Here is a 19,138-nt window from a genome sequence, read left to right as displayed (position 1 = left end):
ACTGTCTATGTATGTATGGCCTACATAGACCACTATATAGTGCGCTGGCGAGCATCAGAAGGCGGTCTGATGTCTTGCGAGATCTTTTTTGCCGAGTAAAAGGCGGTAAACCAGCGCCCCGAACTGACCCCTTACATATTTACTACTATTTTGTTTAGCTAGGCAATTCCTGTTACGGGCGGAACCACTATATGCGCTACTTATATCGGGCCTGGGCTATCGATCCTAGAGAGGGTCAATATAGTGGTCTTTTGGCTCAGTGGTAAGGCGCGTGCCCAGGCGTACCTTAACAATTTCTAACATTATTTATGTACAAACAATGGGAAATTGAGAGAAATTCTATTGTATTATTTTAAATCTCAATCTTAAATACTATATTTATTATAATATTATATTAAAATATTCTTATAAGTAGTGGTAGTAGGAGTTGTTATGGCTGATGGGATCAGGCGAGGAATGAGATGGGATGATTGGTTCAATGAATTAATATTGGAAGAGAAAGGAAAAGAAGAAGATAACTGCATTATAGAACAGGCCCTTAAGTATATAAACCGGAATTCTGTCCTCCGTCCCATTTTGATAGACTCCCCTGATGCACCTGTTAACGTACGCCTGGGTGTCACGCACCGGCCGATCGTCCACTGCTGCGTTAGCCTTGCTGCCTCAAAGATGATACTTCTCTTGGTAGCCACAGTCCCTCCAAGCTTGCCTGTCTCCCGTCACTGCCGCCGCTCCGGCCTTATGTAGGTCTAGAGTCTGTGAGGTGCTTGTCCCGAAAGGTGTGTTGATCAGGGGCGCCGACCAAGTCAGTCACTTAGGGATAGCTATCTCTAAGTGAGCTCCTAAGGCCGTTAGATGTTGGTTAGGGTATTGAGTAAGGCAAAGTAGAACAAGAATAAGTTATATTCCAATCTGGTTGCTCTAAGTGACTTAAAGTAAATTGAACGCGAAGAACTAAATATATACTAGTGAATAAGCGTCTCTATATATCCAGTTCCTTCCTATAGTAGCGGTTATAGATAGTATAGGTGGTAGATGTATCTTAGTATTCTATACCACTATATCTCTATACCCTTATACTATATTATATAACTTAGTAGCCTAATTAGTTCGTAATACTAAGGCTATTCCTAAGGCTGATTGGTATCTATGCCTCCCCTATCCTGCACTATTCTTCGCTAGCTATAGCAGGGTCTATAATATTATCCCCTCCTTCCTAGGTTTTTATCCTCAAAAATATAAGTAGCACTCCTCTCCCTCTGGTGAGTCGCTGCCTATGCTTCCTTCTGTGATGGTTATCTACTATGCCTAAATATAAAGCTAACTTTCTTTCTGAAGCTATTCTAAAGCTCCCTTCCCGTTGCAATTAAATCGCCTACTGTGAGTGCTAAGAAGTATATATCCTTTCTAATAGTTTTAAGACGTCTTCCCTTTATGATTTTTGCCGAAAGTTAAGTGAGCTGTGTATAATAGATTAGTCATAAAAGTATTTAAAATATACGTTATATATTTGTGTAGGTTGCATCTGTAAGTGGGATTTCCACACCAATAATAAATAGGACTTGCTTAGTTAAGCTAAATTAAAAATTTCACGCAATATTGAAAATAATAAGACTGAACTTAATCTCTTAGAATCTAAGTTAAGCAAGTTATAAAATTATCTTGCTAAGTTATATTAGTAGGTCTTAGATAAGACTAAATAATACTAGGAGGCTATATTATAGTAGTATCGCTTATATAAATAAATAGCCTTCTTTAAATAAAAAGGTTTTAAAATATTAGAATATGATACTAAATTGTTAGTGATTTTGGATAAAAGAAAATCATCCCCTAAGTAAGATTCCCTATTTACTCTGTGTCTCTAGTAGTTATTTTTTACTACTAAAAATCTGAAGTTTAATTAGATTCTATTAGAGTTAGATTATATTCTCTTTGGTTCCTAGGATAGTATTAATTTTAACGCTTTTCTTGCTTCTATCCCTAAGATATCTTCTTTACTTAGTGGAGGTATTATTAAACTAACTAGTGGTAGTCTATTAGGTTTAAATTAGGTTCCTATATATTTTCTAAAGTAGGATATCCTTTCTATTTAATTAAGAAGTGTTGCTGACTGTTAATTCTACTATTATCTAGGATAGTTTCGACTTTGTATTTGTTTTCTATATTCTCTTCAATTTTGATATTAGTAGTGATTTATATATCTTTTAGTGTTAGTTCTAGTAATAATATATAGAATATTGGATGAATTTACTTTATACTTTCTGGTAGCTTTAAGTGATAATTAACTAGTCTGGTTTTTTCTTTAATTATAAATAGCCCTAGTTTTTAGTGGTTAAGCTTCTTACTTAGTTATTTAGTTTTAATATTTTATTGTAGTAGGTAGACCTTTTCCCTTTTTTTAAGGTTAGGCCCCTCTTTATAGTCTTAGTTATAGTATATCTTTATTTGTAAATTGAGAAATTTAATATCTTTTGCTATCTAAAGTTGTAGCTGTTGTATATTAGTTGTTAGTAGTTATGCTGATTCTATAACTGTGTATTTACCTTTTAGTTCACTAATTAATATAGGATTATATCTATAGTTAGCAAAAAATAGTAATTCCTTGGTTGTTGAGTATATTATATTGTTGTATATAAATTGTATAATTGGTAATAGTCCTGTTTAGTTATTTTGCTAGTAGTTTATATAATGTTATAGGTACTGTTCTAATATTTAGTTTATTTATTCTATTTGTCTATTTATTTATAAATGGTAAGCTATTAAAAGTCTGTGATTAATATCTATCTGATCTGCTAATAATTACTATATTTTATTGGTAAATAGCTTATCTCTGTCTAATGTGATCTTTTTTAGAGTCCTATAGTTTATAAATATATATTATAGAAGGATGTTTACTATCCCTTCTACTATAATTCTCTTAGTTACTGGAATTATATATATATACTTAGTCAGTTTATCCACAATAACTATAATTATATTATATCCTTAAGATTCTGGTAATTTAGTAATAAAGTCTATTGTGATCTATTCTTATAGGTATATTAGTACTTCACTTTTCTGTATTTCTCTGTATAGTTAGTGTTTTACTAGCTTATCTTACTGATAAGTGTTATAAGTTATAATATACTACCGAACTTTCTAATGTATATTTAGAAAGTAGTAATTGCATAAAATATGTTTAATTGTTTTCTTAATCCCTATATATCTGTGGGTAGATAAATTATGATATTGTTGAATAACTTCCTTTTTTAATAGTTAAGATATATAGATTAATCTATAAACTAGGATTAATCTATTATTTTATTTTCTGATTGTTTCTTTTAGATCTATGTCTAAGATTTCCTATATTTTTATATTATTTTTAGTTACTTCTTTAATCTGCTTAATCTATTTATTGTCTATAATTTTATTAGTTACTAAAAGAACTTAATAATTATATATAAGATTCCCTTTAGTATCTATAGTTAAGATTATAGGTATTACTTCTTTAGTCTTTTTTTTATAGTCTAGTTATTGATTTAAGGCGTTTACTTAGCTATTACTCTTTCTATTATAGTGCTTAATTCTATAATTATACTATAAGAGGACTTTTACCTACTTTATCTATCTATAAATGAGTTCTTTTGTTATTATAAAGAATATTAAATTCTTATAATCTAATTTTATTATTATAGTATACTTTGCTCTTTCTAGGTATAGCCTCTAGACTTTAAATACTAATACTATAGCTAGCAGTTTTTTATTATAGATATTATAGTTAAGCTTTACTTAGATTATCTTTTTTAACTAAAATATAATTAGTTATAGTTTCCTATTATTTTCTAGTTAAGTTATTTATACTCCTAGTATATAGTCTAATATATCTATTTTAATAGTTATTAGCTTATCTAGATTATAGACTGCTAATATTGTTTATTCTATAAATAATTGCTTCAGTTTATTGAATAATTCTTAGGCCTTATTATTCTATTCTTAGTGTTTATTTTTCTTTATTATCTTATTAAATCTAACTATAATCTTACTAAAGTTATAGATATAATTTTAATAGTAATTATATAATCCTATAAACTATTATACCTTTTTAAGGTTTTTTAGTGTTAGCTATTTAATAATACTTTGCACTTTCTCTTCTTCTATACTAAATCCTTTATCACTAATTATATATCTTAAAAACTTAGTTTTTTAGACATAAAATTCACATTTCTTTAGTTTAAAAATCACTATAGCCTTTTAAAATTTCTAAAGAACTTTCTTATTATATTTAATATATTCTTCTATAGTCTTAGAGAATACTAGGATATTATTAAGATATACTACTATAAAGATATCTAGATATTCTTTTAATATACTAAAGATAAATTACTAAAATATAGCTAGTATATTAGTAAGCCTAAATAGTATTATTATATATTTAAAGTGTCTATACTTTATTTAAAATACTATTTTCTATTTATTACCTTCTTTAATCTATAGTTAATTATATATATTAGTAATATTATATTTTATAAAATATTTCACTCTATAGATCTAGTCTTAGATCTTTTTAATTAAAGGTAATAGATATTAATCTTTAATAGTGATTAAATTTAATTATTAATAATCTATATAAAGTTGTAAACTTCTATCCTTTTTTTTTATAAAAATAATAAGATATCTAGCTAATAATAATAATTTCTAGATATATCCTTTCCTTAGATTCTTATTAATATAGGCTTATAATATTTCTAATTTAAGCTCTGATAATTAATAGATTAGTCAGAATATAGGCTTTTTGCCTTCTTTAATCCTAATCTTATAGTTAAATAGACTATATTCTAGTAGCTTACTATCTTTTAATAGCTTAAATATATCCTAGTACTTATAGTACTCCTTAAATATCTATATTTCTTCCTTAGTTATATAGAGGGTTTTTAATTTATAGTTTACTATAATATATTCTTTTAGCTTATTATTAGTTATTTCTAGTGACTGTTCTACTGTTACAATAATACTAATATCTATAGTTTTATTTTATGCCCTACTTTTAAGCTACTAACTCTATTTAGCTTTATATTTATATAAGTCATAATAGGTTCCTGCCTCTCTAGAGCTAAGCCCTTTATTGCTTAATATTTTATATCTAGTCTATCTCACTTTAGTTTATTTATATTTATAATTCTTAAAGTAGATACTATTATACTACTAATTAATCTTTAAATTATATTATCTTAGCTATAGTACTCTAATCACTATATTATATTATCCTAATCTAGTAATATTAAAATATATTTCTTCTTTATAGTTTCTAATAATTATCTAAATCTATTCTATATAGTAGGCAATTCCTAGTCCTAGTTCTTATCTATATAGGCTAATAATTAGTATAACTTAATTCTTCTAGATTATTAGTACTCAGTATTTAGTGTTAAACTATAGGCTTATAAAGTTTCCTATAGCTCTAGAGTTAAATATAACTTAAGTGGGAATACTACTTCTTTTAGGAATCACTATTAAGGCTTCAGCCTTTATATACTTTCCCTATATAGTAGCTACTAGTTATCAGTTTCTTTAATATAGTTTTTATATATACTATAGTAGTTTTAGATTAATTCCACTATAATCTATCTTACTAATTATATAGATTATATATAATTTATTATAGTATCTAATTATAGCTCTTAGGTTATACTTTAGATATCTTATATATCCAATATATACACAGTCTTCTTATATATATAGGTATATCCCTTCTATATCTTTAATATATAACACTAACTTATCACTATCAGATTTATTATAAAGTACCCCTTATAGGTCCCCTATATATAATATACTATCTAGGTCACTCTTTTAGCTAAACTATTCCTAAGTTCCTAGATATTTATTTCTAAAGGAGTCTTAAGATATTAAAAGTACTTCATCAGTTCTTCAGGATAATAGAGTTTCTTAGATCTCTAGGGTTCCTAGCACCTCTATAGGTATTCCTAGTATATCTATTCTCTATCCTTCTAATTCTTCTTTTAATAGCTTTTAAAAATCAGTTATCTAATAACTACCTTAGACCTCTTCTTAATCCACTTCTATTTCCCAGTTTATCTACAGAAACCTTTCTTATTTATTATACTCTTTAAGCTATAAATTAACTAAGGTTCTAGAGCTTATTCTTTTTTAAGCCTCTACCTCCTATTTATACCTAGAGTCTAGCTGCAGTAAGTCCTTATACTCTAGCTATATTATTTACTTCTCTCTAACACTATAATCTCTGTCGCCTTTAGATATAGATTATCTATTATCTGACATTTTGCTAGTAGCCTATAGCTCTTATAGCTTAGCCTCTTTATTAAATAGTTCACAAAGTCATCTAAGGATATCAATATACTCTTTAACTTTCTTATAGGCTAGTTTTATTTTTTATTATTTAGCTAACTGCCCTAAATCAATAATATTAATACCCTTATATACTAAGGTTCTCAGTCAATCTATATCATCCACTTATTCTTAATATATTTCTTTAATTCAGTTAATATCCTTATTAATCTTATCTAGGCTCTTCTTAATCTCCTAGGCATTTTTGCTTACTATCATAGTGACTTCTTATTATAAACTTTTATAGTTCTATAGTTTATTTATCTAATTACTCTAGATTATTCCTAACAGTTATTCTATATTATCTAGTACTGCTTACTTAATTCTAGGCTTTAGTGCCTCTTCTAGGGCGTCTTTACTCATCTAGGTTTATTTATTTTTTATATATTATCTTCCTTCTTAGATCTTATATAGCGCTTATTCAGCCTTCCTAGCTTTCTCTATTCTATTCTCAGAGCCTTTATAGATTCTATCAAGTACTTTCTACACTTCCACAGTATATTCTCCTAATATCTAATATATCAGCTTTAGGCCCTATTCTAGGTTCTACCCAGTATTAAATCCTTAACTTAGTTTATCTTACATTATATAAAGTATTCTTGCTTTTATAGTTCCAGTTATATTATATACTCCTCTTTCTTAGATAATATAAATCTACTATAGCTTCTAATTACCTACTTTATTTTTATATTCTCTTATTATATAGCTTAACTTACCACACTTAAAATAAAGCTTCTTTTCCTTACACTAATTCTATTCTTCAGTAAAGAGCCTTACTGTATTAAACTCTATTAGTTATAAGCTATAAAGATCACTGTACTATCCCCTAGCTAGTTATAGTCCTTATCCACCTTCCTAGTAACAGTATCTATTTTAGCAATATCCTCTACCTTACTATACTTTATATCACTATAGCTTACATTTATATAATCAGTTATTAAACTTTACTGCAATTTTAATTATTTATAATAGTTCTATAGGTTAATTAATTTGTATTAGCTTATCCTTAATTTCTTCCTTAAGACCTTATTTAAATAACTAGATATATATATTATTATTATAATCTAGATACAAAATAATCTATTAGAATTTAGCAGTATAGATATTTACTAAACTAGTTTATTAAATTCATTTAAGTCGCCTTTTAGCTATCCACTGAGTATTAATATCTCTAAAGGTTTATTCAAGCTTCTTTTTAAATATATAATAAGCTATAAAGATCTCTGTCGTTATATCTCCCTAGTCTAAGGGTAGTTTATTATTAAACTCTTTAATATATAGTTTAAACTATTTAAATACTTAACCTCAGAGATATATAGATATATAAATCACTTTATCAGCTTCTTCTATATAGTTAATAATACAAAGTTATATATCTATCTATATAAGAAACAATTATAATTTAGTTTAATCTCTATAGTAAAAGTCTAGTTTCAGTAGTTTTATTAATATAGAAGATCTCTGTATTATCAACTGTTTTTATAGTTACAAGATTATTCCTATCAATTCATTATTTATAGGAGGCCAAGGCATCAAAGCCTATCCTCTACTAGTACTATCGTCTCCTACCATAATTATACTTTAGCAAGTTTCAACAGGGCATTAATTATCTTATCAACTTCACTTAAATCCTAAACCTTAGCATTTAATATATCACACACCAGCCGATCGTCCACTGCTACATTAGCCTTACTACCTTAAAGGTGATACTTCTCTTAGTAGCCACAGTCTCTCTAAGCTTATCTGTCTCCCGTCACTGCCACCACTCTAGCCTTATACAGGTCTAGAGTCCATAAGGTACTTATCCCAAAAGGCGTATTAATCAGGGGCGCTGACCAAGTCAGTCACTTAGGGATAGCTATCTCTAAGTGAGCTCCTAAGGCCGTTAGATATTGGTTAGGGTATCGAGTAAGGCAAAATAGAACAAGAATAAGTTATATTCTAATCTGGTTGCTCCAAGTGACTTGAAGTAAATTGAACGCAAAGAACTAAATACATACTGGTGAATAAGCGTCCCTATATATCCAGTTCCTTCCTATAGTAGCAGTCGTTGATAGTATAGGTGGTAGATGCGTCTTGGCATTCCATACCACTATACCTCTATACCCTCATACTATGTCACGTGACCCGGTAGCCTGATTGGTTCGTAATGCCGAGGCTGTTCCCGAGGCTGATTGGCATCCGTGCCTCCCCCGTCCTGCGCTATTCTTCGCTAGCTGCAGCAGGGTCCGTAACACTGGGCACGCGCCTTGCCACTGAGCCAAAAGACCACTATATCGATCCTCTCTAGGATTACATGTCGACCTAGTCCTATTGAACCAATTCGGCTACAGCCCTTCACAATTGAACCCATCATCAACTACCTAAATGACCAATTTAAGGGCCAAATGGCTAACTTATCAAAACAATGGGAATAGGTAAAGTATTAATACGCAGCTCTATATATCGATTCTAACACCCTCTATTGGCTTTCTGATGTGGCCAATTAAGGATACTGTCCTATGCATCCAGGAAGGTGCAGATATCCCCTATTGCCACAGCCAGAATCACCAACTATAACGGAAATTTGGCTGTTCCATATCTGTCAGATCCATCAAGTCGGACTCCAAAACATGATGCCGATTTCCCTCGTCCGCCATGGCCATTTCTTCGCTATTTTTATCGCGACGACGGTTCTCGCGTATGAGATAAATCCTATGGTATTTAGCCCCTGCACAATGCTAACCCTAGGAAGTTACTCATTCAACTTACATCAATACAGCCTGAAGGGCAAGCATCATTGAGGCGGTGACGAAGTATGCGCGGAATCCTGTGGGATATCTTGGTGCTTCCGAGCTGATAAAAAACTGCGGTGTAATTATTTGACCGACACAGTAACCGACAAAGATGATAACCTAAATATAAACATATAAGTTCCGAGTGGTTGTTATTAGAACCGGGGATTATACTTACAGTTGCTGTCATCTTCTTAGTGAACCCGGCGATATTGGATGAGATCATTGACATGCACATGATGTAGGAGACTGTACATGTAAGGAGAGAGTATACGGCACCCAGGCGGGATAACTTTCGATCAGTTGGGAGTGCTAAAATAGTTGGTAAATCAGTGATAAAAGGCCTGTTACAGGGTGTTGTCACTCACTATAAAGCAGGACACTACCAACCAACACACAGACATTACTGAGAATCATCGCGATACACCGGCCTTTGCCGAAGAATGAACAGATACCACCACTAACCTCTTAGTAAGGAAACTATAGAGTAGGGGAGGGGGGGTTTCATACGCCAGAAGAATAGACACAAGCTGGATTGCATGTTCCGGCATAGCAACCACTGTTGATCGAACACTCGAGTAGCCAAGGCCGGTGAGAATAATTTTGTTGAACTGTGAAATCCAATTAGTGACTGGGGTTTAGTGCCGATCACTCGAATGGAGTCCTTACAGCTGTCAGTCCGCCACCAGGAATGCATTGAAGGAACACAATGGCGAAGAGCATCCACACTTGAGGGTCACGGAGGCACTCGATGATCTGATATTTCTTGTATTGCCTGTTCTTTAGGCCTGTATGGTTTTGAAGAACCTGGAATATGCATGAGTTAGGGTTCGATTTTCTTGGAGTTCACACGTACCCGGACAACCGCAATCTGCCTTTCCCGTGGTGTCAAAAACCACGCCGTCATAGGAGAAGAGGGCATAGCGAAAAATAGAAATATTCCCCAAGCCATTGTAATAGGCCCAAATATCAGGTATAGATACTGCCATTTGGCCAATGATCCGTCAAAATAGCCAACCCGATTCGCCACGCCATCACCGATAAATGCGGCGATCGGTCCACCAGCCCACCATAGGCATGCCCGCAAGGCATGTTCCTGACGGGTGTAGTATTGGCTGACCAACAGTGTGAAAACAGGGTTGTTCGATGCCTCAAAAACACCTAGAAAGAATCGGGCAATCGCCAGGGTAGCGAAGTTGGTCACCCCAGCAGTAGCTGCAACGCAGACACCCCAAAGGAAAATCATGGAGCCTATCCAACGTCCAATCGGTAGCTTCTGCATGAAAATGGAGTTGGGGTATTGCCAGATTAAGAAACTGAGATCCATTGGATTAGAAGCCGAAACGACGATGTATTCAGTGACATACCCAAAGTAAAATATAGAGTTCGTCCAGCTATACTGTTGTCCCTTGAGGTTCTGAAAAGGCCAAGTTAGAAGGTCCGACTCGAGACTTGGTCTGCGGTATAGATTCTTACCAAATCTGTTCGAAGCCCATAAACGGCAGCCGTGGATAAAAATCCTTTATCGACAAAGGAGAGGAGATAGCTTATAAGCATCTATCGAGTCACTGCTCAGTATGTTTGTCAACAAAAAAAGCCAGAATTTGAGCCTTACCATGGGCAGAAGCGACACATCGAGCTTCCATCGAACAATACTTTCCTCCTTGCTGTTGTACTCCAGTACCATATCACCATTGATCATCTGAGCAGCATCGTCATATCCCTTTTCAGGCATTGCTTTCTCCCCCGGGACATTGAGGTTTTGCTGAGTGTTGGTGTCTCCCATTCTGTAATCTGGCTCACGGTGTTGGAAATATCAAGGAGAATCGCGCTCTTTGCTGGTCCAAGTGCATGCTTGTATCTTTTTGACGGCCAAAGCAGAATATATAACTTTTCGTCTGGACCGAGTAATCTGCCTCGCAATGTTCACCCTGTGCGCTTATCAAGGTCGAGCTTTCCCCTATGGACATGCGGAGTCACAGCCGATGAACGTCGGGGAACCCGGTATCTCGGCATCACCGATATCTCGGTAGTTACCGATGTCTCGGGTGGGGCCGAGTGCTTGAGAGATAGCCTACCTCAACTATCGGCGGCATCGGAAACCTGCCGAAGCATGTAGTTCATAAGCATTCAAATTTTTCCAGATAAATATCCCCAACAGCCAATTAATTTCGCTGCGACACTGCAAGAGATAATCCTCTGCCAAGATGCCTGAACACCCTTTTTTTCAGCACATTGTGGTCCATGGCCTGCCCTACGATCGGGGATTCTCTTATGGAGAGCAAACGAAGGAGAAGATACGGCGAAACGTGACATTCTATAAACAGTCTGGCAAGCTAGGACCGTGGTAAGTTATTCGTTCTTGTGCCCTACGCACGATACTGATTTCTAGGTTGTCTGTATTGCGAGTCATTTCCGAATGCTACATACCTGGATTGCAGCTCTATTGGCCATCCGGATGGGAGGAGATGCGCGGGGTTGCCGCTGGAGCGGGCGTTACTATTGAAGAAATCGTCATGCTGAATGCAAGATATGATCTATCTCATGTGAAGTTCGATGCGGATGAATCGATCGATGCTGCAGAGGAATGCACTTCCACCATCGTCCTCGCCTCCGCGACCAGAGAAAGGGTGGTTTTTACAGCGCAGAACTGGGACATGTCCCACCGTCTCGTGACTGAGGACGCAATTATTTACCTAGAAATCCATCCGGATCCCTCGGAAAACATTCCTTCAATGTTCCTGGTTACTGAAGCGGGCCAGCTGGGACGTTCAGGGTTCAACGGGGCCGGGCTGGGCCTTACTGCCAACTCTCTGCAGAGCGATATAGATCTACTACCCGATCTATCAACACCTATTCCACCCTCTGGGGCACTGAGACGGCTGTTTCTGGAACAGTCTAGCTACTCAGGTGGACTGAAAAGCATCTCCCGAACTCCTCGTCACGTCTCGTGCAATATCATGGTCTCATCGGCTGAGGATATCGGCATTTGCCTCGAAGTGACACCGCAGAAAATCTTCAGGGCCGTCATCTCCTCTGCTTCTGATAAGGCATATATTGTGCACAGCAACCATTTTCAGACAGGTGCTTACCAGTCGCAAACTCAAGTTACCGATACGTACCTCGGCGGAAGCTCTTGGTATCGCGGTGAGCGGCTCGAAGCAGGGCTACGCGAGCAAGCCCTGAAGGAGAACTTGACCGAAAATGATGTTCTGGCCGCATTCAAGGACCATGCGGGTTATCCACATAGTTTATGTGAGCATTTTGTGGGGAAGAAAAATGCTACAGAGGATTCTGGGCCATACTGCGGACCCACGTCAACTGTGTGCTGTGTCCTTTATAATCTTTCTAAACGCACATTGCAGGTTTGTAAGGGTTGTCCATGTGAGGGAGTTTTTCAGGAATTTGCGTTGCTGTGAAAAATAGAGACTAGATTACTATTCGATTATCCCTTTTTGACAATAAGATTGCGCAAAAATGTTTCTCGATTTAATATTGCTTGATGCTGGTTTAGTCTTTCTTCTCTGTACCCTCCGTCTGTTGATACTATCCATTTGATACTGGAAATGATATCCTGGATGGAAAAGGCATTGAACACATCACAGCAGTCATAGAGCTTAGCTTGGGAAAAGCCTTTTTATGATTTATAGACTCAGTATGGTTGGTATAGCAAGCTCGAATTCAGTTGGCTTGTATTTTCCTATTCCTTAGACTCAATTTTCTACTTGAAGGGACTGGTTTCCTGTGAAGAACTGCCTACGTAATATACTCCCGGATTTGGAGACTCGCATAGTACTACTTATTTGTACCTCAAGTAAGTAAGCAATAGTATAGTCGAGAGGGATATGGACATAACCTTTGTGGCCAGTATATACTAACTCGATCACATCGCATCAAATCTAAAATGATCACGAATGTAATCATCGTCGACTAAATCATCAAACATCGACCAAAAGCTCTCACCCCCGAACGCATTCTCATCGACGGGGAATAGCCCATCCCAGTTTGGAATCTGGCTGCGTTTCAAAATCTGCATCAACTCATTCGTAAGTTCTTCAAAAATATCCCGCACTCGTTTTGTCGACGGCCACTGTTCAGAGATGGCAAATAGAACACTTGAACATGCACTGATGTCTTCTAGCGCGGTGAGATCCGGTCGCTCCTTCCGGACCCAAGTGGAGTACAAAATTGTCAATCCTGCCGTGAAAATGGAGTGCAAAGCTAGAAGGTTCCACCCCAAAGGGCTTCGCTGATGAAGCACCTTGTAATGCCGGCAGATATTGCCAGCCGCCCGAGCACTGAGCGCAAGATATTCTTCTGCCTGGGCCGAGCTTTCTTCAATTTTTATCTCCGTGATCCGTCGCTGGAAGAGCATACGTAGTGCCTTGCTATACTGAATATCGAAGAATTCCCTTGTGTCATATATTGAAGAACCAGAGGTATTGGCATCGGTCGAGACTGGGACTGTGAGGCGCCAAGCATCGAGTTCATGCTTGAAAGCGTTCAATTTCTCATCAGAAACCTCTTTTATATCTGCGCCATAGACTTCACGGTGTATACGACTTTCCAGCCGCCGCAAATGACACATGTGGGCGAAAGAACGGAATTCTGCCGATTCATGAACCTAAATACTCGATGGTCAGCTTCCACATTCTTCAATGGTGAACCAAACCCCGATCTCTATTACCGGAAGGTCGATTTCATGCTCTGCCAATGCAAATGGTCTACCAAGAGTCAATGACACGGCCCGGTCTAAGATGTAAGCGCTCCAAAAGACGCGATTGCGAAGTTGCCCCTCCTCTTCGGTGCATTGTCTGTCTTGGGAACCTCGGAGGTTCCGATGAAGACCCATCTCGACCGCATGACGAACAGCAAGCCCAATGATATGCCAGCTTCCGAGATTTGACAAATTGTTGGGAGTGCGAACAAGATAGGTAGCGATTAGTAAAAGAGCTTGGACGCGTCGCAGGCTCTGGCTAGCTAAAGCTGAGTCGATATGGTGAAGGGCACGGTTCAGATACGCCTGGAAACATATCAGGGAGGCATATCCTTCTAGAGGTTGATAAGATGACATACCTCCGGGCTTGTATACCGACGCATCTCTGGGTGCAATTGGACGGTTCTCGCACCAATTGCATAGATCATACACAGCAAGAAATGATCTGAGTCGCTGCTGTCATTGTCGCTGTCTCCTGATTGAATCATCCCATATATAGCATCTTTGTCCAGGAAAGGATAGCGAGGATGTACTCGTTGAAAGAACGTTTGTAATAGCGCAGCCTCTTGATCTTTGACGACAGAGGATTCGGGCAACAGTGCCTGATGGGGTGACGTGGAATCTTGATCACTAGGCTCGTCTATATGCATCGATTGCGACAATACCCCTCCCACTAATCTGGAGAGGGAGAAGCCTGATGTCGCACCCACAAACGATGGCTCGGCCGCAGCATTCATACTCAGAAGCACCACATCGGTTGACAAATCTCTATTATAGCCGATTGGTGAGGCGGTATGTGAAGAGAACTCAGGAGGGCAAACTTGGTTTCTCTGCTGAGCTTCCAGACGACGGTTCAACTGGGCGACTTGTGTTTCTAGTTGACTGGCATGCTGCACCAACCGTAACTGCTCCTCCATGTGGACGCCACCAAGTTGCGATACGGTCGGCCATGTACAATCTGTGGTTGTGAGAAGAAAAACCCCTCCAAATAGCAACCCTGATACGAGGGACGAAACTTACGTGACCCTGATCTCTGACATGGTGAACAGACGGGGAGCTCTCCATTGCACTAGATATGGCGTCAGTAAGGAGCAACACCTAAAGAATCGGTTTAAAATTCTTGCTTTCGTCTTGCGGCGTTTACAGCGCGTACACGCGATGGATGAACGAGTCCTGCGATTGGATTGCATGTAGGTGATGCTGCTGGCGACTCGCCGAGGGAAGAGTGGGAGAAGATCAAGCGAATGCCGACGGGGTGACGGTCGGCGGGGGCAGTACGTACCGGCTATCAAGGAGTTCGCTCCAAAGCCATCCCAACCAATACCGATCACGGTTTAGCAATCTCTCAACCGACGAATCGAACCCGACTGGTCCGTCTCTTATCGCTCTGGACGTGCCCCGGAATTCATTCTTCCTCGAAGACCAGTGTAGCGCTGTGTCCAAGCATGACTCACGAGGATCGCGCTGTGATAAAGACCAGAAAGGTACGCCATGGTGCGAGAGGAGTGCGCAAAGTCAAGACGGGATGCTTGACGTGCAAGTAAGTGGACTCCCCCTTTTCCCGGTCGGGTGCCCCCCTATTCACCCAGCACTAGAATTCGACATAAGAAATGCGATGAGGCCAGACCGGCATGTTCCAGATGCGCCGACGCGGGATGGAAATGTGAATTCGTCTCGGCACCAATGGCTAGATCTCAACAGCTGCGAGATGCGATCCCGCCAATCCGCAGCCTTCGATACCCCTCTGCTAGACCGCTACTCGACGATGAACGAGTGCACATGGAGTACTTTCACGTCGTCTGTGCCAGGGAATTCGCCCTCTATTTTGAACTTCCCATCTGGGAGAACGTTATCCTCCAGGGCACGCTTACCGAGCCTGCCCTACATCATGCTGCCCTGGCGATCGGGACCCTCAGCAGGGATCGTTACCATCCCGCCATCGGTGAGGCGTCCTCGGCGACTTTGTTTTCGATTCGGCACTACGGATTGGCTCTCCAAGCACTTTGCAGTCGACTGGATGAATCGTCCCAAACCTTGGAGATTGCCGTCTTTTGCAGCGTTGTCTTTAGCCACATCGAATTTCTCCTAGGAATGGATAGTCAGGTCGAAGTGCATCTCCAGGCTGGGGGTACTATGCTCGAAAGTCTTTACATAAGGCATGAAAGAGCCATTCCAATCTCATCTGGGATCAGTTCGAACCCGCTTATAGAGCGTTTGTCGGCTAATTATGATCTGCTTGCCACCGCAATCTTCCAGCTGACTACGCAACTTCATTCTTTCATAGCCCTGGAGGGTTCCAGGCCCCGCAGCGGCAATTACGCCAATGATCAATCCTGTGGATAACTCTGCAAAACCTGCCTAGTACACAGGGATAAAATGAAAAACGCATGAGGACTTGCGGCCTTATGGAGCATCCACCGTAGCGAGATCTCCATGCCGGGAAAGGGTGACCAATCCCAGTCTTCAAAGCGTAATTTATGTGCCGCGGCCTTGTGGAACCCAAGCGAGAACGATATCCCGATCGCTATAAAGCACGCAAGTCGCAATTTGCAGTGCGCCCTGATTCATGTACAGGCAGAAATGCTTGGCGCAACGCCTATAATAGGCCGCGAGATCCGTTCTTACGCTGGGGCGAATAACCATTACTCAGTGCCGGACCCACTGGGCGGCTGGCATGAATCCTGAACCTGTCAAATAAGGAGAGTGGCAGACCCAGAGAATAGGACGAAATAGCCTATATAAAAGACAAGACCGGAAGGGAGTCAAAGCGAATACCTGGCAATTATCACTTCTACTGCACCCTCCCTGTCTGTCCTGCCGCCACTTAGCCTCCATATTCACCATGTCCTCCATTGCACCGTTCAAAATCAACATCTCCGAGGAGAGAGTTCAGCGCTTGCACCAAAAGCTTGCGTTGACAGACTTTCCTGACGAAATTTCAGACTTGGGATCCGACGAGCTTTGGTCCCGGGGAGTGCCTCTGGCCGAAGTCAAACGATTGACTGCTTATTGGCAGGACGGCTTCGACTGGCGCAAAACTGAAGACGCCCTGAATGAATTTCCACAGTACACTGCCGATATCAACATCGGTGGGTTTGGCAATTACCAGATTCATTTCGTTCATCAGACTAGCGATGTTGTCGGGGCAATCCCTCTGCTCTTTCTGCATGGTTGGCCCGGCAGCTTCATCGAAGTGACAAAGCTCCTGCCCCTCCTAGCCAATGGTGGAGAATCAGGTCCTTGCTTCCACGTTATAGCGCCGAGCTTGATTGACTTTGGGTTTTCTACAGCCAGCAAAATGGTGAGAGCTGTCCTTTATTCAACCATCTGCATAGTTAATTGACGTCAATGCAGAAATCGTTCGGCGTCGATCAGCACGCAGAAGCATATCATAAGCTAATGCTAGCTTTGGGCTATGAGGAGTATGGTGAGTATTCATGTGCTACCGGGGTGGCCCAGCGTTGCTGACCAACGCGTAGTCATCCAAGCGGGCGATGTGGGCTATCTGATCGCTCGTAGTATTGCTTCCAAGTATGGATCCAAGAACTGCAAAGCGATCCATACCAACTCAGCTGTCCCTGCCGAGCCGAATGCAGAGTTACACTCAGAAGTATACGCCAAGGTACAATCTATTCCTTTAAGCGACTCGGACAAAGAGGGCCTTGTGCGCACTGCCAGTGTCTCCAAAGATGGGATGGGTTACTATCAGCAGCTTTCTACCAGGCCTCAGACCATTGGCTATGGTCTGACAGACAGCCCTGTCGGGTTGCTGGCTTGGCTCCATGAGAAGTTGCACGGCTGGACCGATGCATATCCATGGACGGATGACGAGATCCTGACCTGGGTGAGCATACACTACTTCTCGACAGCGGGCGCGACCGCCCCTGGCTATGTCTACTACATGATGGAGCATAGCAGCCCAAGTGCATTTGTGGCCTCGCAGAAATATATAGCGGTGCCCATGGGTATTGCGCGGTTTGCTCGCGACTTGATCTTGCTTCCGAAGCCCTGGAATCAGACGCTAGGCCCGATAGTTTATGAGAGCGAACACCAAAAGGGTGGGCATTTCGCAGCTTGGGAGTGCCCCGAAGAAATTGTTCGGGACCTGAGGGCCATGTTTGGAAAGGGTGGCCCCCTGAGTGGTTGTGTGGATGGAAAGATGGATTTTGAAGGGCTCTAAGCGCTGATTCACATTTGAATATAAGCCACTGTAGTAGTGTGTTACCCAAATATTAGTTCTCGAATAATAAAACTGCCGCCGCGTAGTCGCAGATGCGTTCATTAGGAAGTTGACTAGAGTTGTATTGCATGTCGAGACTGTATTCCAAGACGGAGTTCATAAACAAATCAAGGACACAGCTGTGGGCCAAGTATCGGACGATTGGCTACTTCTGTGCCTGTGGTTCCATCATCAGAGATTTGGCATGAGCTTCGTTATTTGCCAGGAAGACTCACGTGGATCTAGATCGACTCATCCGGCGAGCAAGTGCTCCAGCAGATCTTCCAGCCTGTGAAGCAGTGGCAATGTCAAGGAGTGATTAAGTGGACGGCGATTCAAGGTCATTGGCCAGGGCTGGGAATAGCTGTTAGGGAGCGGCATCCCGAGGCGCCTCGCAACTCTGCTGCCGGTGCAAATAGTGCTCGTCATTGCGTAAAGATTCATGCAGATGTCCACCCGACCATCTAGTGTATTGTCCATCGACGAGCATTCCCAGTGTCATAATGAGACCGAGTTAGACCGTTGCATCTAGAGCTTGAGCGGATTGATGTGCTCGATATTTAGGTGAGCTCATGCACTTAGCTACCCAGGTCCAGATCAATACGCTGACCCGCAAAGCCACTGGGCGAGAAAGCGCCGATATCATCGTGCACGAGGTCATCGACGGGGTAGATTACGCCTTAATTGTGATCGATCCACGTTTCTAGAAAGGGGTCAGAAAATTACTTTCCTTCAATAATTTCTAAAGATGCTTGAGCCTTGTTGGCCTTTGTTCTATCGGCGAGAGTCATTTAGACCCTCCATGGATTCCAATATTGCCAGGTCTCTAGACATGGGATTTCTGATTATGGTGCGCCCTTCCGTACCTTGGATATGCTATCTAGGATCAGCACCGGTAACATTATGTGCATAGCACAACTTGATGAGTGTGAAAGCTATTATGTATACACAATTACGAGATACACGTTCCCAGGTTCGACATTATAAAGAACATCTAGCCCAAGTCCTTGAATCTCGAGTGTCTCAAGTACAAGTCTCATGCGTGAATCGGAAACCGCGAACTGCTGTCAAATGAAAGGCATA

General features: G+C 39.7%; 5 protein-coding genes across 5 annotated transcripts; 3 read left to right on the top strand and 2 right to left on the bottom strand.

Annotated features, from left to right (window-relative positions):
- Nucleotides 1-8,891: 8,891 nt before the first annotated feature.
- On the bottom strand, nucleotides 8,892-10,905 carry N7459_007775 (Major facilitator superfamily domain general substrate transporter; the record flags this gene model as incomplete). The annotated part of the gene is made up of 9 exons (XM_056946943.1): nucleotides 8,892-9,039; nucleotides 9,097-9,239; nucleotides 9,298-9,431; nucleotides 9,488-9,579; nucleotides 9,630-9,730; nucleotides 9,789-9,926; nucleotides 9,976-10,536; nucleotides 10,596-10,676; nucleotides 10,735-10,905. 9 exons carry the CDS (start codon nucleotides 10,903-10,905, stop codon nucleotides 8,892-8,894), a joined length of 1,569 nt encoding a protein of 522 aa, XP_056798942.1.
- A 421-nt stretch (nucleotides 10,906-11,326) lies between these two features.
- N7459_007774 (Peptidase C45 acyl-coenzyme A:6-aminopenicillanic acid acyl-transferase) lies at nucleotides 11,327-12,538 on the top strand (the record flags this gene model as incomplete). Its single annotated transcript, XM_056946942.1, has 2 exons — nucleotides 11,327-11,466; nucleotides 11,512-12,538. The coding sequence occupies 2 exons, from the start codon at nucleotides 11,327-11,329 to the stop codon at nucleotides 12,536-12,538; spliced, it is 1,167 nt and encodes a 388-aa protein (XP_056798941.1).
- A 464-nt stretch (nucleotides 12,539-13,002) lies between these two features.
- On the bottom strand, nucleotides 13,003-13,707 carry N7459_007773 (fungal specific transcription factor domain-containing protein; the record flags this gene model as incomplete). The annotated part of the gene is made up of 1 exon (XM_056946941.1): nucleotides 13,003-13,707. One exon carries the CDS (start codon nucleotides 13,705-13,707, stop codon nucleotides 13,003-13,005), a length of 705 nt encoding a protein of 234 aa, XP_056798940.1.
- Nucleotides 13,708-15,519: 1,812 nt separating this feature from the next.
- N7459_007772 (uncharacterized protein) lies at nucleotides 15,520-16,179 on the top strand (the record flags this gene model as incomplete). The annotated part of the gene is made up of 1 exon (XM_056946940.1): nucleotides 15,520-16,179. One exon carries the CDS (start codon nucleotides 15,520-15,522, stop codon nucleotides 16,177-16,179), a length of 660 nt encoding a protein of 219 aa, XP_056798939.1.
- Nucleotides 16,180-16,678: 499 nt separating this feature from the next.
- N7459_007771 (epoxide hydrolase family protein) lies at nucleotides 16,679-18,016 on the top strand (the record flags this gene model as incomplete). The annotated part of the gene is made up of 3 exons (XM_056946939.1): nucleotides 16,679-17,137; nucleotides 17,191-17,263; nucleotides 17,316-18,016. The coding sequence occupies 3 exons, from the start codon at nucleotides 16,679-16,681 to the stop codon at nucleotides 18,014-18,016; spliced, it is 1,233 nt and encodes a 410-aa protein (XP_056798938.1).
- Between the last annotated feature and the right edge of the window lie 1,122 nt (nucleotides 18,017-19,138).

This window comes from Penicillium hispanicum (genome assembly GCF_028827665.1).
Source record: "Penicillium hispanicum strain IBT 35686 chromosome Unknown utg000006l_segment0_segment0, whole genome shotgun sequence".
Lineage (NCBI taxonomy): Eukaryota > Fungi > Ascomycota > Eurotiomycetes > Eurotiales > Aspergillaceae > Penicillium > Penicillium hispanicum.
The sequence above is the reverse complement of the archived record's forward strand: the minus strand, read 5'-3'. Positions and strand labels throughout refer to the sequence as shown.